The following is a 22,884-nucleotide window of genomic DNA, read 5'->3' as shown; positions in this document are numbered from 1 at the left end:
TAAAAGTCTGACTCCACAAAGATACTAAATGCTTGGGGGTTGAGGGGAGGGGAAATGCATTTTGTTCAGTTGTTTTGTTTTTAGCAGCTGTCCATACAGAGAAGAGGAAGCTCTGTCCATTCCTTATTTCCAGGTTATCTAACATGGCAACTAGAAAATAATTAAATTGGCTGTAAATCTTCAAAGAATTATGTAAAGGCAAGAAGGTCCTTGATGCAGGAAGAATTTCTATAAGCTTCTGACAAGTTCCAGGCTCAGAGGTGGGGCACTTGGATTCGGAAAGTCTTGTATTGGTCTAACCTGCCTGACTCAGGGTGCTGCCTTGAGTCCCGCAAGTGATTGAATGCATATATTCAAGTCATAGTAACCCCTACTCTGACCTGCTAGGGAGTAATGATGTCAAGAAGATTCACATTGTTTATAAAGATGCCAGAGAGGCCTGGAGGAACAATGCCAGCCCGCAGCATCTCCTCAATGCAGGCTTGGTGGATGGATCTGTAAATACATGAATGATTCACCTTCCCCTAGTAAGAGATGTTAGCTTTGCAAAAAGCTCACTGTGGGATTGACATCTCAGAATCATATCCTTCAAGGAAATTTTGGGTTAAACACACCTTTTTGTAATCAGGACAATCTTGAGCATTACCTCTTAGGTGAGGCATTTACCTCATTTTTCCCCCACAAGAAAGAGTTAGAACACTGGGTGTTATACCCGACTAATGAATCGTTGAACACTACCTCAAAAACTAATGATGGACTATATGTTGGCTAAATGAACATAATAAAAAAAAAGAGAGAACATGATGAGGAAGATAGTTACTGAGGAGGGATCGCCCTCTATGAGGCTGGGAAAAGCCCCTCCAAGTCTGGGAAGGATTTGAACACAACCACATACACATACACCCATATTCTGACAGACTTGCAACCCTTCTGAAAAGGAATGTGTTGCAGGAACCAAGTGTACTGAGGCCTTTTGCTAGGAAAATCTCCATTACCAATACTTTCTGAGCCTTCCAGACACCTTGCACATAAAGCAGGAACCAAGCCATGCCCAGTTACCTTATTTAAAGAGGTTCTGGTCCCCAGCTAGCAAAGGCTCTTGTGCTCTCTCTCTGTGACAAGGCCAGTATAAGAAATCATTCTAAACGGTCCCCTGAACCACAAGAGGTCCTTCTGGAGAGGGCCAGCCACAATCCTAGCGCTCCTGATGCACAAACGACTCAGAAGCCAATTGTTACGCTTTCCTACAAAATGAAGTAAAGACGCTTTCTCTTTTTGTACACTGTTAAACTTGAAGGGCTACTGGCCGCCATCAATTTTAACATCTCATGTTACAAATGAAGAAACAGTCCCAGTGAAGGGGCCAGGCTTGCAGCAGTCGGGGACGAAGCTGGGACTGGCATCCCAGTCACCACTGTGGGAGGTACTTCCTTTCTCGACTCCATACCACTTCCTTCTTTCTTATCTACTTTCTCTGGGGTTTTCTTCTCATTTCATTCACATTTATCATTTCTTCTGTCACTTTCCTTCTCTTCCGCTCTCACTTTCCCTCTCTCTCTTTCTCCCACAGAATTGAGTAAAACAAAAATGGAGTCCACTGGACGTCAGTCTCTCCTAAAAGAAGATAGAACGGAACTCCTAGCCTAGAAAGTGCCAGTTGTGGGGCCCTTTGTTTTGGGAGTGGAAAGAGGTAGAATCTAGAGAGCCTCACCTTCCGTAGTCAAACACCTGTAGTCTCTTCTCCTGGACCTTAATAATGATGGTCATTTTAATAACAACATTAAAAATAATAATAATATGAAGTGAGGCCCCAAACACAGACAACTATGTTCCAAAGCAAAAATAAAACACATAAAATGACAGTAATAGCACTACTACATTATTTATGTCCAGGTGTTAGGCATTAAACTAGCTTCTTCCAATACATAATATAATTTAATCTTCTTTATAAATTCACAGGTATGGTTTTCATTCATCCCACTTTGTAGAATAAGGAAACCTACACAGAGATCATACGAATCTTGTGCAAGAATACTCAGCTTAGGTATTTCTGAATCCAGAGTTTATTTCCAGTGTTATAAGCAGCCTCCTTACCCCCAAAACAAACAAGTACAAAAGCTTTAAAGGAATGAGTAGCTAGACTCAATAACCACGCAAGTATAGACAAGAAACTAAAAATTACAGAAGTCCTGCTATGTGCCAAGTGTCTCCAATGCAACACCAATGGAGGGACAAGAGAGTCTTTGGTTATCTCCCCCAACACACACCCACACTTCCCATCAGTGTGTTTGCATTCTGTAGTATAGCAAAATGACATTATTTCAAGCTTACATAAGAGGTCAGCCTACTCCCCTGGGCAAGCCGTTTACCTGCCCCTGACAAATTTCCAACCAGATTGTTGCCCTCAAACCTCAATTATACTGAAATTCTGCAGGTAGCCTGAATGTATTTGCATAGCCTACAAATACCAAGGGTATATATGTTGGATTCATGAAACCTCCATACAGAAGTCATGGAAACTACTGAGGGTTTCTGTAAATACCACAGCGTTTGTGTTAGTTCAATGTAATACTGAGAATAGTGCTTCTTTCATTTTACAGATGGGAAAACTAAAGCCCAGAGAAGTAAGGTGATTTGCATCATGCTCTACAGCTAATAAATGGTAAACAGAAATATGATCCCAGGTTCATCTAGCTCCAAAATTCATGCTTTATATATATTTTTTTCTTGGATCCTTATTTTTATTTTTTTAAAGATTTTATTTATTTACTTGAGAGAGAGAATGAGATAGAGAGAGAGCACGAGAGGGGAGAGGGTCAGAGGGAGAAGCAGACTCCCCGCTGAGCAGGGAGCCCGATGCGGGACTCGATCCCGGGACTCCAGGATCATGACCTGAGCCGAAGGCAGTCGCTTAACCAACTGAGCCACCCAGGCGCCCCTCTTGGATCCTTATTTTTTAAAAAAAACCTGCTTTTTCTAAATTATAAAAGCAACATGTATTCATTTGTAGAAAATCTGGGAAATACTATTAAAAATAAAGATGAAAAATGTTTCAATAACACTATAATCCAAACTAATGACAATATTTTAACATTTTCCCTTCCAATCATATACTATTCAGTAAATAGAATTTCATCAACTGATATTTTTGATTATATTGTATACATGAGGCCATGAATTTAAAAATTCTATAAAAACTTCTTTTTAAAATATGTATATAATATTCAACATATACATAGTTCATCAGCCTTCTTTCTTATTGCTGGACATTTAGGCCATCCCTGATTTTTAGCAATTATAAACAATACTAGAATAAAACCCTTAGTATATAAATCTTGGGCTGAATTATGGATGATTTACTTAGGACTGATTCCCAAATATAAGAATCGGTGCTTTCTGTCATTTCATGCTCCTTCTTTTCTTGAAATTAAGACCCTTCCCCCCTACCACCACTACACACTACCCCAGAAGCTCTCTTTCTGCCTCATTTCTAAACCACTGAGTCAAGTTATTATCATATATGTCTAGACCCTAGGTTTGAAGAATGCAGGGGAAAAAGTCGGGGATCTGGAATCTGGGAAGTCTAAATTCCTGCACCAATTTACTTGTCACTGAAGTGATTCTGGCATGTTACCTGAGGTCTTCAGCTCATGTTTTCTCACCTGGAAAATGGGACACTAAGAGTACCTCCCTCAAAAGATTGATGTGAGGATTAAATCAGTTATAGGATGTGACAAGGGCTTTGTAAACCATCGTGCATTCTGGCAAACATCAGTTGCTGTTTCCTTTAGGAGTGCGACAGAGTTAGACAGCTTTCAAAGATAAAAGAGAAAAACTAGTTTTCTGCTCATTGGCTTTTTTGGCAAACCTAAACCATTATTTTTTTTATAATATAATTTTTTATTATGTTAGCCACCATATAGCACATCATTAGTTTTTGACGTAGTGTTCCATGATTCATTGCGTGCGTATAACACCCAGTGCTCCATGCAATACGTGCCCTCCTTAATAACCATCACCAGAAACCACTCTTTTAAAAATGTTGTATTAAGAAGTGTACATATTGCATGGAGCACTGGGTGTCATACACAAACAATGAATCACGGATCACTACATCAAAAACTAATGATGTGCTATATGGTGACTAAGATAACATAATAAAATAAAATAAATAAAATTTAAAAAAGTTTGAAAACTCTAGGGAGAAATAACAGCTGTCACAAAGAACACTTCCCAAGTCCACCGAGCATTCATGTCATCCTGGAGATTTTGAAAGTTTTTGCTCCCGTGTGGAATTAACAAACCTAAATGTCTCCATCCACAGGCTTGCCAGAGACCTGATGAACCGCACCCCGTGGGGTAGCAGTGTAGGACAGCACAGTGACCTGAGCCTTGCCCCTCCGCCCTGGGGCGGGCCACAACTTTCAGAGCGACTGATTGGCTCAAGCTCTTTCTTAAGGGACAATTAATGCGGAAGGAGGATGCTGCTAAGACACCTGCCAGCAGAGAAAGGAGAAGTGAGGAGAGAATGTTGGTCTCACCTGCCAGGAAAAAAATGTGATCCAACCTCTATCAGTGCAGAACAGATTCAGGGCAGGCAGAGAAGTGAGAAGCTGGGGATGTGCTCACGATCAGGTTTGTGAGGAGGTAACGAGGCTAAAAAGTGTTCTGGGCAGACATCACATTGCAGTGGAATAAGAAGAAAGGAAAAGAGTCATTTTATGATTCAGTCAGAGGCAAGGATTAGAAATTTCAGGAGTCAACCCAGAAACCTCAGGGGTGCGGTGACAATGAAGCTTGAAGTCAAGCATGCAGGTAATGGGCGCCTTGCAGGAAAGGGTCAGCAGCATCCAGGTGAGACACGTCAAGCAAACGGGAAACCAGTAACAAATGAGAGAAGTGAGGACTCTGTAAAGCAGGAGGCAAATGGGAAATGTAACGTGCCCAGAAAAATCCTCAACATGTATAGCTGGCAGGAGATCCAGAGACACAATCGGGAGGCCGATCAGTGGCTGGTGATCAATCGCAAGGTCTACGACGTTACCGGCTGGGCCAGGAGGCATCCAGGTGGGCACCAGGTCCTCAGCCACTATGCTGGCGAAGACGCCACGGTAAGGAACCCAGAGCTCTGCCCTCTCTCTTCCAGCTGCTGGGTGGCTGGGATTCGGCTCTCTTCCCAAAAGTATTTTGAGTACGTGCTCAAACTCCACAACGGCTCATCTCCTCCCAAACCAATTTCTCAGGATTCCTATCCAGCAAGAACCTGAAAGCAAATTAAGCCTCAAGGTCTACCTCCCACTTTGGGATGAGCTCAGATGTTGACAGTGGATACTATTTGCGTATTTTGGATTTTGTTTTGTTCTTGTTTTGTTGTGTTTTGAATTAAAGTCACTGTCTGTTTTGCCTTGTTTTTTGAGAACAGTTGACACAGTGTTAACATTAGTTTCAGATGTACAACACAGTTCAGCAACTCTATATATTATGCTTTGCTCACCACAAGTGTGACTACCATCTGTCACTGTCTTTTAAGAAGAAAGTAACAAATAGGTGAGTAAAATCTGGGGGAAAAAATGTCTGTGCCCAAGGAGAAATTTCTCAGACTCTTATAAGTGGGGTGTGTAAAAGATAGACAGCGATTCATCTGACAGGTATCAAAATGTCAACAACCATAATGCAAACCTACAATTATAGATGGTGCTTTTCTAACCCAAGTCACAGAATCATCTCAGACGATGTGTTGGCAAAGATGTGGTCCTTCAACCACCTTAGAAATAACTGATAAACCCACTCAGCTTGAGACAGCTGGGTGGATAGATCTGTAATTTGCTGATGATGTTTATCTCCCAGAAATTAGGAAAAGGCCATGATTCTGCATCCAATTCTAGCCAACAAGGAGGAATTGAGTAATAAAGTAGAAACCATCAGAACCTTAGGGGAAAATACCCATGCCACCTAAGGATTCATATCTTAAGAATGAAAATCCTGAGCATGATCAGCCAGGCATTTATTTACTTAGGTAAAGAAATCCAAAAATATTCAGAGAAAAGTTTCTTCCAAAAGAAGATGGCTCAAGAAGAATGGGAGACTCAGAAAGAATGCTGACAAACGTAATATTCCATAGCTAATCAGAATTCGGGGAACCTGAACTTTGTAACTAGTTGTGTGAACACGGGAAAGTTATTGAAATTCTCCCAGCCTCTACTTCATGATTTGCAAAATGGAAATGACCTCACCCATCTGACGGGTTTATGGTAAATGGGCCTAATACTTGTAAAGTGTTTAGCATAATGCCAGACACTTAATAAAGTTTCACTAAATTGTACCTATCATTATTTATCTCACTGGCATCCTTAGCCTCAGAAGTGTAATTATTATTTCCTGTTTACCACCAGCTTAGAAATTCTGATTATATTTGGTGTCATCTGACTGGGAAAAGAGGGGGCCCGTGGTGGAGAAGCTTCATACTCTCTAGTGAAGGAGAGCAGAACATACAAGACCTGCAGTCAGATGCTTACTCTACAACTTTAGAGGTGTTTGCAGGTTGTGCCCTGAGAGGCAACTGTGGACCAAAGAAAGTATAGTCTCTGTGTGGTGGCCCTGGACGCAAAGGTGCCCAAAGGTAGACACCTTTCTTTTATTTACATGGAAACTCTTCTCCAAGCTTCCATCCTCCTCATAAAAGGTGAATAATGATAGTCTTTGCTGTAGGATGATTAATTCATTCACTCATGTAGCCAGCCATTCTAAAACCCTTGTTAAGAGTCCAACCTAATGATTATGGGTACAGGTTTGGGAATGAAACAGGCCTGGCTTGTATCTGAGCTCTACCACTTACAAAGAATGTCTTGAGGGGAGGCTGCTGAAGCTCTTGGAGCCTCAGGTTCTTTATCTAGAAAGTGGGGATAATAATACCTTCATCTTAGCCTTGTGAAAGTCAATAATGCCTATGGTGCTTGACATAGATTAAATACAGAAAAAATGGCAGTGTTTGTGCTTTATTGTTACTTAGTTCTACTGAGATGTGTTGTAATCTTCTCCAAAGAAAAGACAAGACAAATAAGTCCATAAAAAAAAAAAAAAATGGGTACATCAGCTCCTGTTATTGCATGTATGCGTTATCTTACTGTTTTCCAACTATATGATTTACAACTAATGACACGATGGGGCACCTGGATAGTACAGTCGGTTGAGCATCCAACTCTTGGTTTTGGCTCATGTTGTGATCCTAGGATCATGGGATCCAGTCCCATGTCGGGCTCTACGCTCAGTGAAGAGTCTGCTTAGGACTCTCTCTTCCTCTCCCTCTGCCCTTCCCCAGCCCCAAAAATGGATAAAAAAATCTTAAAAAAAAAAAAAAGGAAACTAATGACATGGTGCTAATAATTACAGTCTAGGCCTAGTCTTCTTACCTGAAAAGAGCTTACGGGAAAATTCCAAGTAGGATTGATTATATAATTAACAGTGTATCTACATGATGGGCTATTTTGCAATTATTGAAATGAGGCTTACAAAGCATTGAGGGCAGGACATAAAACACGACTTGGCCACAGGTTTTATGTAAAGCAACAGTAGGAAAGGAACAAAGGCAATCTTGTGATGCATGCACATGAGCAGCATGTCCAGAACAAAGAAAGCAAGTTAAGTATCCTCCTTATCGCTGGACAGTCACACTCTAAGAAGGACGCTGAGAAACTTGAGTTATTTCTTGTGTGGGTCAAAGGTCAGTTTGACAAGGAAGGGATGACAAAACCTTAGAGGAAATATAGAAAAGTCCATTTCAGCTATTTAGAGGACTACCATGTGAAAGACAGAAGCATTGTGTCCAACTCCAAAAGGGTGGTATGGAGCCAAGGGAGGTGACGGTAGGGCAGGAGGAGGAGAGGATGTGCATAGAGGTGCAGTGAAAATGGGATTCACCTCGGGACTAAGCACCCAGCCAGAATGGGCATCCTAGCTTAGCCACTTCCTTAGCTTAGCATAATATTGGCACATACGATGTGCTCGGTTAGCATCAGTGACTATCATGGCATGAAGAGGAGAGGATGGAGAGGAAAGGTAGAGAAGAGAGAGGGTCTTAGAGAGCTGAGCCATGTCTTCCTCTTCTTCCATGATGCAGAGTGACACTGCCCTAGCCCAGCATCCCTCCCCACCCTCAACCACCACAAAACCAACAGGATTTCTAAGCTGTTGATGAAAGGAAAGTAATAATCAATAATCATAGTTGCATCTCTATGGGTTGTCAATATTTCTTAAATAATCTGGTTCTCACTGAAACAATGGTTCCTGTAGAAAAATAGATGGAGAAGTAGAAAGAGAGGGGTGCTGAGGTGCTCACAGGTAAAGACAGGCCGTGAGGAGATGCTTTCTTTCTGAAAGGCCAGCCTGGCAGCTAAGTAAAGGCTGAACTGAAGAAGAGTCAGCCAAAATGAAGGAGGGAGCCCAGGGAACATGTTGAAGGCCTGAACAAGACCTTCACTATAGGAATGGAAAAGAGGGGGTGGGTGCTAAGGATACACAGGAGATGTAGTCTACAATATGTGGTGAGCGACTGGTTGAATAATCAGGGAGAAGCAGCCTGGCTGACTTGTGCATGTGCAGTATAGGGAAGTAGGTGGCTATATCCATTACAGGATAGGGAAGCCAGGAGGATGGCATTTTCCATAGAAATAGAATAAACAATCCTAAAATTTCTGTGGAACCACAAAAGACCCCAAATAGCCAAAGCAGTCTTGAGAAAGAACAAAGCTAGAGGCGTCACACTCCATGATTTCATTACATACCACAAAACTATAGTAATAAAAACTGTATGGTATTGGCATAAAATACAGACACATAGATCAATGAAACAAAATAGAGAACCCAGAAATAAACTCACACATATATGGACAATTAATTTTTGACAAAGGATCCGAGAATATGGGAAAGGATAGTCTCTTCAATAAAATGGTGTTGGAATAACTGGACAGCTACATGCAAATGAACGAAATTGAACCACTGTCTTGCACCATACACAAAAATTAAAAATGGATTAGAGACTTGAACACAAGACCTGAATCATCAGGGTAATGCAAATCAAAACCACAATAAGGGATCACCTCACACCTCTTAGAATGGTTATTATCAAAAGACAAGAAATAACAAGTGTTGGTGAAGATGTGAAGAAAAGGGAACACTTGTACTCTATTGATGGGAATGTAATTTGTGCAGCTACTATGGAAACAGTATGGAAGTGCCTCAAAAAATTAAAAATAAAACTACCGCATGATCCAGTATTCCATTTGTGGATATTTATCTGAAGAAAACAAAAACACTAACTCAAAAATATATTTGCCCCCAAGCTCATAACAGTATTACATACAATAGCCAAGACATAAGAACAGCTTAAGTCTCCACCAACAGATGAATGTATAAAGAAAATGTGATATATATATATATGTAAATATATATAATGTAATATATATATGTTATAATATATATATTAGTCAGCCATTAAAAAAGAATGAAATCTTGCCATTTGCAACAACATGGATGGACCCAGAAGGCATTATACTAGGTGAAATACGTCAGGCAGAGAAAGACAAATACCATATGATCTCACTTATATGTGGAATCTAAAAAAGAAAACAAAAAATCAAGCTCATAGATACAGAAAGCAGATTGGTGGCTACCAGAGGCGGAAAGTATGGGGTAGGAGAAAAGGGTGAAGGGATTCCAAAGTACAAACTTCCAGTTACAATAAATAAATCATGGGGATGTCATGTACAGCATGGTGACTATAGTTAGTAATACTGTATTGTATATTTGAAAATTGCTGATATTAAATCTTAAAAGTTATCATCACAAGAAAAAAATTGGGGGAACTATGTAAAGTGACAGATTTTAACTAGACTTATCGTGGTGATCATTTTGCAATGCATACAAATATCAAATCATTCTGTTTACACCTATAACTAATATAATGTTATATATCAAGTATACTTCAATTAAAAAAAGAAAAACAAAAAGACTGCTAAAGAAGGAACAATACACAGCTTCATTACAATATAATTTGAAAAGCTATAGGAGCTATGGGAGCCCAGAGGAGATCATAAGTAACTTTCCTGAGTGAGTTAGGAGAGGCAATATAATCTGAATCTGGAAGGGTAAAGAGGAGTTTTTATAGAGAGAAAATGGAGAAAGGCAGTCAAGGCAAAGGAACCAATATGCAAAGCTTCAGAACATGAGGCATGGAGTGTTTATTGAACGGGGAGAGGTCTGGTGGACAAGATGGTTCGTGAAATGTAATGGTGAATGGTGAGCCTGGAGAGGCAGTTTGGAGCCAGAGGAAAAGTGATTCAGGGGATTAAAACCTAATGTGGAGTGTCTGCTGGTGGTGGCCGCATTGGTGTCTGGTAGAGGAGTGGGAGTTGGTGGCTGCGGCCTTTGGGCTGGGATGAACCGCGCTCTTGGTGGAGGCCGGGGAGCTGAGCCAGAGCCATGGCCAGTACAGTGGTAGCAGTTGGACTGACCATTGCTGCTGCAGGAATTGCAGGTCGTTATGTTTTGCAAGCCATGAAACATATGGAGCCGCAAGTAAAACAAGTTTTTCAGAGTCTACCAAAATCTGCCTTCAGTGGTGGCTATTATAGAGGTGGGTTTGAACACAAAATGACAAAACGAGAAGCAGCATTAATACTAGGCATAAGCCCTACTGCCAATAAAGGAAAAATAAGAGATGCTCATCAACGAATTATGCTTTTAAACCACCCAGACAAGGGAGGATCTCCTTATATTGCAGCCAAAATCAATGAAGCTAAAGATTTACTAGAAGTTCAAGCTAAAACATGAAGTAAATGTGTGATGAATTTTAAGTTCTTGCTAGTTTATGTATACAAGTGCTAGCTTTTTATAATAAAATGCCTCAAAGCTACAAATTTTAAAAATGATTTGGCACAAACTAAAAAAAAAAAAACCTAATGTGGAAAGACATCATTACTACCCGTTCAGCAGATACGTACTGATTTTTAGCATCATCCCAAAACAATCTGGCATCATTTCTCTCTAGAGAGGCATTTCAGAAAAAGAATTATGCATGTTAAGGCTGGAATAAACCTTTACAGCTGCATGGCTTTAAAGTCACGAAGTCTTTAGTTCAAATCCCTGCTCTACTATTTACCTATTTATTGTGGCATTGTGGACAAGATGTTTCTCTCCTCTGAGATTTGAAGAGGGAGTCTCACAGAACTTAGGTGTTGATTATGAGTTGGTCCAGAGAGTGCCTTGTACATAGGATACATTCAACAGATGTTGGCACTGTCCCCTGACCCCTTCATTTTACCCCCTCTCCTTTAACAAGATTATACTATTAACCCTATATCCTTTAGCAGGACTATACTTGCCCAAGAGTGTTAATAACATAGCTTATTTTTATAGGTCTTTCAAAAAGAGGATTTCATGACTTACACAATATCCAGCCTCTATTAGGAAATTCTTTTAACTGAATATTCTAAGACTACCTAAATTCTTTTGTTTTACTGCTCATCAGTACAATGAAAAGACTTCCACATAGCAGGACAATGCCTACTATTCTGGAAAACTCTGTAGGTTTTCAGGATCTATTATCACCATATTGCCTGCAAATCTTGCTGGGAATCAGAAAAAAACAATGAACCCAGAAGAACATTATTGTCAGCACACTGTTCCAGGACTCTGCATGACTGGTCAAAGTAAAATGAAATTTCAATGGCTTACCTTTCTTCTACACTCGTACCTCGATCTATCAGAATGTTTTCCATCCTAATCTGCTCCTACACAAGCAGAATATGATTTTTCACTATGGACAATCTCAAAATACTTTAATCACCTTCTTAATCATTGAATGGCTCTCTTCCTGGTTCAGGGAACTAAGTTTTAGACTTGTAGAATGTGACAGTTAAGAAACACTTTGAAATCATACAGTGTAGCAAATCCCAAGGAAAGTATGCATAAGCAGAACGGACAGTAGGGCCTGGACTGGTTCTAGCAAATACAAAGCCCTTTTTACATCATTGAATCTAGAGATCCTTAGGTGAAGGAAGTCTAAAGAGTCAAAATTGTACCTCTCTAATTAATGGTATTCATTATATAAACACCTTCTAGTAAGTAGGCTTCTATGTAGTTCATCAATGTATCTAAAGTTGCTTTACACTTTGAAGATGGAGGATTCATTATATTCACTAAGTCAGAGCTCATACCACATTAGGCATTGGAATATATGAAGAAAATCTATGAATTGCTGTACTGAAGAGAATGTAGATAGTAAGTTCTTAGCACTAGAAGTATACATACAAGAAAGTTGGCTATTAGGTACTGAGAATTTACCATATGCCAACTGGATTCTAGTTTTTTTCACTTAATCCCTACAATAACTTTATGAATTGTTTGGCTATTATCATCACCCTTATGTTAGAGAAAATGGAAGTACAAACAGGTCAAGAGGCTTGTCCACAATTACACAGATATTAAGTAGAAACCAGAATTTAGATGTAGGAATGCCACTCCAGGGTTCACTTTCTTAGTGAAGACTATGGAACACCAGTGCTTTAGAGTCATGTGTAAGACTTCCATGTATTCAAGTTACAATCTTGGTTCTATTTCCTCATTTTTAATCACTCCTGTCCCCAATGCCACACTAGCAGAAAGTCTAGAATCTACCTCTTGGAGAATTCTCCCTCCCCAAAAACTGTTTAAATCCCTGGGATAGAAGAGAACATCTCTTACTTCCAAATATAAGCAGGATATAAGAACCACCACTGCTTCTCATAGACTCTATGAGGTGCTACTTAACATGGAGCTGAGATGGGAAAAAACACAGTTGGTTACCTCTATTCTGTGCCTGGCTGTTACAAGCCCTTGCAGAGATTGTCTTAGCATTTTTTTTAGAAAAAGTGAGGACTCCCCTTCTGTGCCAAACTGTGCCAAGAGTGTACTACTTTAGACAACCCAGACCTCAGAGCTGTGCTCCCATGCTCTCTTGTGCACTTGTCCTACACTACCATTGTCAACTTTAACCTGGCCTTGTTTAGAAATAATGTAATTCAAAGGCCTCATTCCTCTTGGTTTTGGCCAAGAACCAAGAGGGCGATTTGATGGGAGATGGGATTTTCATAGCTAGTCGTGTTTACTCCGTGCCTCAGATAGTGTGAGCAACTTCCACCAAGCCTGATGTTGGGCTTTAAAGAGTCACCATGGCTCATTAACTCAAGCCAACTACTTCTTCTGGTGCTCAACAAAATAAAGAGTGATCTCTTTCAATGCTCAGGAATGTCCTGCCTGAGTTGGTCTTGCCTAGTGAAGCAGTGCATTAAGTAGGTGGATCTCCAGCCTGAGGCTTTCATAGAGGATTTCCAAGGGTAATTGTGATTATTCAACTTGAAACATCCACCTGGAGTTAGACGAAATCCTCTGTAACAGAGTCTACTGATTCCCAAGATGGGTGCAGGATGAGGTAAGGAAGGGGACTATTCTGTAGGTAAGTGTGTGTCTCCTAAGCGTCCAGCAATTCTCTTTGATTTACAGGATGTTTTCAGAGCCATGCACCTGAAGCTTGACATTGTAAGATTGTACCTTAAGCCACTGCTCATCGGAGAGCTTGCCCCGGAAGAGCCCAGCCAGGAGAGAAACAAAAATGTGAGTGAGGTCTTGGGACCCAGGAGCACGTGGAGGGATGGGGACAAGAGCCAGTTGACTCTTTCCTGATATATCCAAGAACTGATCATTTTCCGTGAGACACCAGCCGTCATGCCTGGGTGAGCCTGCCATAGCATGAATGAGTAGATTCTGCATATTTCAAAACAATGTCATCCTCTTGAGACCCTCAGAACACTTAAACTTTTGCGTAAGAAAGGAATGAAATTTTTGGTCCTGCACCAAACAGTAATTCCATGTCTCTGAGTACCTACTTCATGCCAGGCAATGTACACATACAATTTTTTTTTTCAGTGGCTGCTTGTAACTGTTTGATGTCTGTGTCTATGTTTCCTGCTAAAGTAAGTTCCATGAGAGCAGGGAATATGTGTATTTTGCTTATCCCTATGTCCTCAAGAACCCATCTGCACAGGATCAGACATGTAGTAGAGACTCCATAAATAGCTATTGAATGAAAGATGTGAATAGATCCTAAAACATCCCCTTTTAAATTTGGTGAAATTATAGTCCAGGGAGAATAAATTACTTTCTGGAAGTCCCACAGTTGGTGGGTCAAAGAATTGGGACTCCAAGTCACTTCTTTCTGGCCCCAATCCCTTAGGTATTCCCAAGGAAGGGTGTCACTCTTTCTTTCTCTAACACTTTGGCTACCTGAAATACTGTCTTCCAAAGGCCAGGGTCTCTGTAAGATTAATAGCAAATACAAAGCCCTTTTTACATCATTGAATCTAGAGATCCTTAGGTGAAGGAAGTCTAAAGAGTCAATATTGTACCTCTCTAATTAATGGTATTCATTATATAAACACCTTCTAGTAAGTAGGCTTCTATGTAGTTCATCAATGTATCTAAAGTTGCCTTACACTTTGAAGATGGAGGATTCATTATATTCACTAAGTCCGAGCTCATACCACATTATGGTATGATTTTACATAAAGCTTAAAGGGATTTTAACTAATAATGAGCATTTTTTCTTGCAATTTGTTTTGTTAAAACTGTTTACATTCCGTGTAATTCTTCAGAAATAATTTGTACCAAGTGCTGATCCATATGTCACTGTGAGGAAGATAGAATAAGGATTATGTTTCTGCTTTAAGAAATGAGGAGACAGGGGGCGGAGCAAGATGGCGGAGGAGTAGGAGACCTAGATTTCGTCTGGTCTCAGGAATTCAGCTGAATAGGGATCAAACCATTCTGAACACCTACGAACTCAACAGGAGATCAAAGAGGAGAGTAGCAACAACTATCTGAACAGAGAAGCGACCACTTACTGGAAGGTAGGACGTGCGGAGAAGTGAATCCGAGGCGATATTCAGGAGGATAGACGGCGGGGGAGGGGCCTCCACCGGCCGCTTCTGGCAAGTGCTAGAGCCGCGGAGCACAAAATCGGACCTTTTAGAAGCCGGCTCCGCTGAGGGACGTCGCTCCAGTGGCTAAGCGGGGGGTGGAACACTCGCGGGACAGTGGGGCCTCAGGACCCTTGGGGTCACAGAAAGACCGGGGGAGCCTGAGTGCGCCAGAGCTCCCAGGGATCGGAGCGGGGAAGCCGGCTGCAGAGACGGAGCCGAGGCGTGGGCTCTCAGCTCGGGGTTGCCATAAACTGTGATCCGCGGCCCAGTCGGGCCACTGCTCCTGCAGCAGGGACCCAACAAGCGGCAGATCCGGGAGACTCTCCTTCCTCCCCCGGGAGGAGCGGCGCGGGAACGCAGCACAGGGATCTGCTGGGTTTGGAGCCTCCACACGGGGTCGGGTGCCAGAGATAGAAACGCTCGGTCGCAGGCCGGGTGAGCACGGAGAGCGGCCGGAGACCAGGGACAAGGGAGTGACTGCTTTTCTCTGGGGGCGCACTGAGGAGCGGGGCCCCGAGTTCTCAGTTCCTCCGGATGGAGATTGGGAGGCCACCATTTTCACCCTGGTCCTCCAAGGCTGTACGGAGAGCTTGCAGGGAACAAAAGCTCCTGAGAGCAAACCCGAGCAGCTTGCTTAGCCCGGACCGACAAGGGCGGGGCAATTCAGCCTCCGGCAAAGACATTTGGAAACCACGGCAACAGGCCCCTCCCCCAGAAGATCAGCAGAACAGCCAGCAAGCCAAGACCAAGTTTACCGATCAAGGAGAACGGGAGAACTCCAGCGCTAGGGGAATACTGCACATAGAATTCATGGCTTTTTTTTACCATGATTCATTAGTTCATCAAAGTTAATTTTTATTAACTGTTTTTTTCTCTTTCTTTTTCCCTTTTTCAACCAACATCTTATCAATCTCTTTTTAAAAAAAAAAAATTTTTTTATTTTTCATTTTTAGAGTCATATTTTATCCCTTCATAGTAGTTACCCTTATTTTTGGCATATATATATAAGTTGTTCTCTCTTTAAAATTTTGAGATACAGTTTCTTCTAACAGATCAAAATATACCCTAAATCACTAGTGTATGGCTCTGTTCTAGTCTCCTGCCTGATCACATTCTCTCCCTTTTTTCTTTTTTTTTTTTAAATCTTCTTTCTTTTTTCAAACAACTTCTTATCTTATCAAGTCCTTTTATAAAATCTTTCATAATTTTCATCTTTACAGTCATCTTCTATCCCTTCATTGTATCAACCCTTATTTTGTACATATATGTCTTTCTTCCTTTAAAATTTTAGGAGGCACTTTTTTCTAACAGACCAAAATACGCCCAAAATCTAGTGTGTGGCACTGATCTATGCACTAGCCTGATCATATTTGATCACATTCTGCTTTTTTTGTATTGTTCTGTTTTTGTTTTTATCTTTTTTTTCTTTTTTTTTCTTTTTCTCTTTCTTTTTTCTTTCTTTCCCTTTTTTTTCCCCTGGTTTCAGGTCTTTTCTGATTTGTATACAGTATATTTGCTGGGGACGTTGTAAACCTGTTAGCATTTTGTTCTCTCATTCATCTATTCTCCTCTGGACAAAATGACAAGATGAAAAAAATCACCTCAGCAAAAAGAACAAGAGGTAGTACCGTCAGCCAGGGACCTACTCAATACGGACATTAGTACGATGTCGGACCTAGAGTTCAGAATCATGACTTTAAAGATACTAGCTGGGCTTGAAAAAAGCGTGGAAGTTATTAGAGAAACCCTTTCTGGAGAAATAAAAGAACTAAAATCTAACCAAGTCAAAATCAAAAAGGCTATTGATGAGGTGCAATCAAAAATGGGGGCACTAACTGCTAGGATAAATGAGGCAGAAGAGAGAATCAGTAATATAGAAGACCAAATGATGGAAAGTAAAGAGGCTGAGAAAAAGAGGGAGAAACAACTACAGGATCAGGAGGGCAGAATTCGAGAGATAAGTGATACGATAAGACGAAACAACATTAGAATAATTGGGATCCCAGAAGAAGAAGAAAGAGAGAGAGGGGCAGAAGGTATATTGGAGCAAATAATAGCAGAGAACTTCCCTAATGTGAGGAAGGAAACAGGCATCAAAATTCAGGAGGCACAGAGAACCCCTCTCAAAATCAATAATAATAGGTCAACACCCCGACATCTAATAGTAAAACTTACGAGTCTCAGAGACAAAGAGAAAATCCTGAAAGCAGCTCGGGAGAAGAGATATGTAACCTACAATGGAAAAATATTAGATTGGCAACAGACCTATCCACAGAGACCTGGCAGGCCAGAAAGGACTGGCAAGATATCTTCAGAGCACTAAACGAGAAAAATATGCAGCCAAGAATACTATATCCAGCTAGGCTGTCATTGAAAATAGAAGGAGAGATAAAAAGCTTCCAGAACACACAAAAACTAAAGGAATTTGCAAACACGAAACCAGCCCTCCAAGAAATATTGAAAGGGGTCCTCTAAGCAAAGAGAGAGCCTAAAAGCAGCAAAGATCAGAAAGGAACACAGACAACATACAGTAACAGTCACCTTACAGGCAATACAATGGCACTAAATTCATACATCTCAATAGTTACCCTGAATGTAAATGGGTTCAATGCCCCAATCAAAAGACACAGGCTATCAGATTGGATTAAAAAAGAAGACCCATCCATATGCTGTTTGCAAGAGACTCATTTTAGACCCAAAGACACCCCCAGATTGAAAGTGAAGGGGTGGAAAACCATTTACCATGCTAATGGACACCAAAAGAAAGCTGGGGTGGCAATCCTTATATCAGACAAACTAGATTTTAAAACAAAGACTGTAATAAGAGATGAGGAAGGACACTATATCCTACTTAAAGGGTCTATCCAACAAGAAGATCTAACAATTGTAAATATCTATGCCCCGAACATGGGAGCAGCCAATTATATAAGGCAATTAATAACAAAAGCAAAGAAACACATTGACAACAATACAATAATAGTGGGGGACTTTAACACCCCCCCTGACTGAAATGGACAGATCATCTAAGCAAAAGATCAACAAGGAAATAAAGACTTTAAATGACACACTGGGCCAAATGGACTTCACAGACATATTCAGAACATTCCATCCCAAAGCAATGGAATACACATTCTTCTCTAGTGCCCATGGAACATTCTCCAGAATTGATCACATCCTAGGTCACAAATCAGGTCTCAACCGGTACCAAAAGATTGGGATCATTCCCTGCATATTTTCAGACCACAATGCCTTGAAAATAGAACTCAATCACAAGAGGAAAGTCGGAAAGAACTCAAATACATGGAGGCTAAAGAGCATCCTACTAAAGAATGAATGGGTCAACCAGGAAATTAAAGAAGAAATAAAAAAATTCATGGAAACCAATGAAAATGAAAACACAACTGTCCAAGATCTTTGGGATACAGCAAAGGCAGTCCTGAGAGGAAAGTATATAGCAATACAAGCCTTTCTCAAGAAACAAGAAAGGTCTCAAATACACAATCTAACCCTACACCTAAAGGAGCTGGAGAAAGAACAGCAAATAAAGCCTAAACCCAGCAGGAGAAGAGAAATAATAAAGATCAGAGCAGAAATCAATGAAATTGAAACCAAAAGAACAGTAGAACAGATCAACGAAACTAGGAGCTGGTTCTTTGAAAGAATTTACAAGATTCATAAACCCCTGGCCAGACTGATCAAAAAGAAAAGAGAAATGACCCAAATCAACAAAATCATGAATGAAAGAGGAGAGATCACAACCAACACCAAAGAAATACAAACAATTATAAGAACATATGATGAGCAACTCTATGCCAGCAAATTAGATAACCTGGAAGAAATGGGTGCATTCCTAGAGATGTATCAACTACCAAAACTGAACCAGGAAGAAATAGAAAACCTGAACAGACCGATAACCACTAAGGAAATTGAAGCAGTCATCAAAAATCTCCCAAGAAACAAAAGCCCAGGGCCAGATGGCTTCCCAGGGGAATTCTATCAGACATTTAAAGAAGAATTAATACCTATTCTCCTGAAACTGTTCCAAAAAATAGAAATGGAAGGAAAACTTCCAAACTCATTTTATGAGGCCACCATTACCTTGATCCCAAAACCAGACAAAGATCCCATCAAAAAGGAGAATTACAGACCAATATCCTTGATGAACATGGATGCAAAAATTCTCACCAAAATCCTAGCCAATAGGATCCAACAGTACGTTAAAAGGATTATTCACCACGACCAAGTGGGATTTATCCCTGGGCTGCAAGGCTGGTTCAACATCCGCAAATCAATCAACGTGATACAATACATTAACAAAAGAAAGAACAAGAATCATATGATCCTCTCAATAGATGCAGAAAAAGCATTTGACAAAGTACAGCATCCTTTCTTGATCAAAGCTCTTCAGAGTATAGGGATAGAGGGTACATACCTCAATATCATAAAAGCCATCTACGAAAAACCTACAGCGAATATCATTCTCAATGGGGAAAGGCTGAGAGCTTTTCCCCTAAGGTCAGGAACGCGGCAGGGATGTCCACTCTCACCACTGCTATTCAACATAGTATTAGAAGTCCTAGCCACAGCAATCAGACAACAAAAAGAAATCAAAGGCATCCAAATCGGCAAAGAGGAAGTCAAACTCTCACTCTTTGCAGATGATATGATACTGTATGTGGAAAACCCAAAAGACTCCACCCCAAAACTGCTAGAACTCATACAGGAATTCAGTCAAGTAGCAGGCTATAAAATCAATGCACAGAAATCAGTGGCATTCCTATACACCAACAACAAGACAGAAGAGAGACAAATCAAGGAGTCGATCCCATTCACAATTGCACCCAAAACCATAAGATACCTAGGAATAAATTTAACCAAAGAGGTAAAGGATCTGTACTCAGAAAACTATAAAATACTCAGGAAAGAAATTGAAGAAGACACAAAGAAATGGAAAAACGTTCCATGCTCATGGATTGGGAGAACCAACATTGTGAAGATGTCAATGCTACCTAGAGCAATCTACACATTCAATGCAATCCCCATCAAAATGCCATCCACTTTTTTCAAAGAAATGGAACAAATAATCCTAAAATTTGTATGGAACCAGAAGAGACCCCGAATAGCCAGAGGAATCTTGAAAAAGAAAAGCAAAGCTGGTGGCATCACAATTCCGGACTTCCAGCTCTATTACAAAGCTGTCATCATCAAGACAGTATGGTACTGGCACAAAAACGGACACATAGATCAATGGAACAGAATCGAGAGCCCAGAAATGGACCCTCAACTCTATGGTCAACTTCTCTTTGACAAAGCAGGAAAGAATGTCCAGTGGAAAAAAGACAGTCTCTTCAACAAATGGTGTTGGGAAAATTGGACAGCCACATGCAGAAGAATGAAACTGGACCATTTCCTTACACCACACACAAAAATTGACTCCAAATGGTTGAAAGACCTAAACGTGAGACAGGAATCCATCCAAATCCTAAAGGAGAACGCAGGCAGCAACCTCTTCGACCTCAGCCGCAGCAACTTCTTCCTAGAAACATCGCCAAAGGCAAGGGAAGCAAGGGCAAAAATGAACTATTGGGACTTCAACAAGATAAAAAGCTTTTGCACAGCAAAAGAAACAGTCCACAAAACCAAAAGACAACCGACAGAATGGGAGAAAATATTTGCAAATGACCTATCAGATAAAGGGCTAGTATCCAAAATCTATAAAGAACTTATCCAACTCAACACCCAAAGAACAAATAATCCAATCAAGAAATGGGCAGAAGACATGAACAGACATTTTTCCAAAGAAGACATCCAAATGGCCAACAGGCACATGAAAAAGTGCTCAACATCGCTCGGCATCAGGGAAATCCAAATCAAAACCTCAATGAGATACCATCTCACACCCGTCAGAATGGCTAAAGTTAACAAGTCAGGGAACGACAGATGTTGGCGGGGATGTGGAGAAAGGGGAACCCTCCTACACTGTTGGTGGGAATGCAAGCTGGTGCAACCCCTCTGGAAAACAGTATGGAGGTTCCTCAAACAGTTGAAATTAGAGCTACCATCCGATCCAGCAATTGCACTACTGGGTATTTACCCCAAAGATACAAATATAGGGACCCGAAGGGGTACGTGCACCCCAATGTTTATAGCAGCAATGTCCACAAGAGCCAAACTGTGGAAAGAGCCAAGATGTCCATCGACAGATGAATGGATAAAGAAGAAGTGGTATATATACACAATGGAATATTATGCAGCCATCAAAAGGAATGAGATCTTGCCATTTGCAACGACGTGGATGGAACTGGAGGGTGTTATGCTGAGTGAAATAAGTCAATCAGAGAAAGACATGTATCATATGACCTCACTGATATGAGGAATTCTTAATCTCAGGAACAAACTGAGGGTTGCTGGAGTCGGGGGTGGGTGGGAGGGATGGGGTGGCTGGGTGATAGACATTGGGGAGGGTATGTGCTACGGTGAGCGCTGTGAATTGTGTAAGACTGTTGAATCACAGATCTGTACTTCTGAAACTAATAACGCAACATATTTTAAGAAAAAAGGAAAAGAAGAAGATAGCAGGAGAGGAAGAATGAAGGGGAGTAAGTCAGAGGGGGAGACGAACCAGGAGAGATGATGGACTCTGAAAAACAAACTGAGGTTTCTAGAGGGGAGGAGGGTAGGGGGATGGGTTAGCCTGGTGATGCGTATTAAAGAGGGCACATTCTGCATGGAGCACTGGGTGTTATGAACGAACAATGAATCATGGAACGCTACACCAAAACAAATGATGTAATATATGGTGATTAACATAACAATAAAAAAATTAAAAAAAAAAGAAATGAGGAGACAAACTTGCCAAGAAACAACAGACTCTGAGGACAAAGAACTGGTTTGGGACGGACCTCGGACAAACACTTATGCTCGCCCCTCAGGTCCACGTGCATCCCGCACAGCTATGTGTCAGGACGCACAACAATGCATTTGACAGCAAGGGCTCTGAGGCTGCACATTTGAACTCACAGCCCAGCCCCGCCATAGGTTGTATGGGTTCAGGCCAGTTACTAAACCTCTCCATGACTCAGTTTCTCTCTCTCTGTAAAATAGCAACAACAGTAGCACCAACCTCCTAGGAGATATTGGGGGATTATGGAAAGAGTTAAATGCATTTCAAGTTAGCACAGTGTCTGGAACATAGTACATGCTCAATAAATTTTAGATACTATCATTATCATGAACTCAGCGGTGACACCAGCAATTGACAAACCTCCAGATATGTCCCCATCATTTAGAGCAGGAGGCTTTCGGTTTAAAAAGAGAAAATGATGCAGAACTTAATTGTTTTTCCTAAAATTTTCTCAGTGGAAAAGAAAGTCCACTAATGGTTGAGAGCTATAAGACAATCATTCATTATCTAAAGGAGTATTGGTCTGTGGGAGAAAAGGTCTGTTGTAAATTTTCTTTAGTACATCTATAGGGATACACAGATATATTCATATGTGTGTAAAATAACACATATATACTCAGATATATGCATACAGACAATTAGTTTGAGCACAACACTTGTGTCAGGTGGCATAAGTTGAAGTCCTGCATCTGTCACTGACTTGCTGATTTCAGAGCAGTCACTCTTCTGGGCTTGCTGAACTCCTGCTCTGTACAATAAATGGGTTGGAAAAGATGACCAGGATGGAAGGCACTCTAAGAGATGGCCTCTTAAGATTATCCGTGGCTACCAGAATTCCGAAGTTGATAACAGCTTGAGAAATGAACCTAGGCAGCAGATCTTTTAAAAGTTGAATCAGTGAATTTTGAAATGAAAATGTTTGCTTCTAGAATTTTGTTCATAGTTTTTTCTTCTGATACTGCAAATGTC

General features: G+C 40.8%; 1 protein-coding gene and 1 pseudogene across 1 annotated transcript in view; both read left to right on the top strand.

Moving 5' to 3' along the window:
• Nucleotides 1-4,790: 4,790 nt before the first annotated feature.
• LOC114215223 (fatty acid desaturase 2-like protein FADS2B) overlaps nt 4,791-22,884 on the top strand; it is a 42,243-nt gene continuing 24,149 nt past the window's right edge. The window contains exons 1-2 of the mRNA XM_028111109.2: nt 4,791-5,111; nt 13,537-13,647. Of these exons, the coding sequence (XP_027966910.2) occupies nt 4,791-5,111; nt 13,537-13,647 (432 nt within the window). The remainder of the gene's footprint in view (nt 5,112-13,536; nt 13,648-22,884) is intronic.
• On the top strand, nt 10,393-10,833 carry LOC114215312 (mitochondrial import inner membrane translocase subunit TIM14 pseudogene; annotated as a pseudogene).

This window comes from Eumetopias jubatus, unplaced genomic scaffold (genome assembly GCF_037043125.1).
Source record: "Eumetopias jubatus isolate StellerSeaLion01/CBP00866 unplaced genomic scaffold, mEumJub1_p1.0 scaffold_13, whole genome shotgun sequence".
In the NCBI taxonomy this organism is placed as follows: Eukaryota; Metazoa; Chordata; class Mammalia; order Carnivora; family Otariidae; genus Eumetopias; species Eumetopias jubatus.
This window is presented reverse-complemented; position numbering and strand designations above follow the sequence as displayed.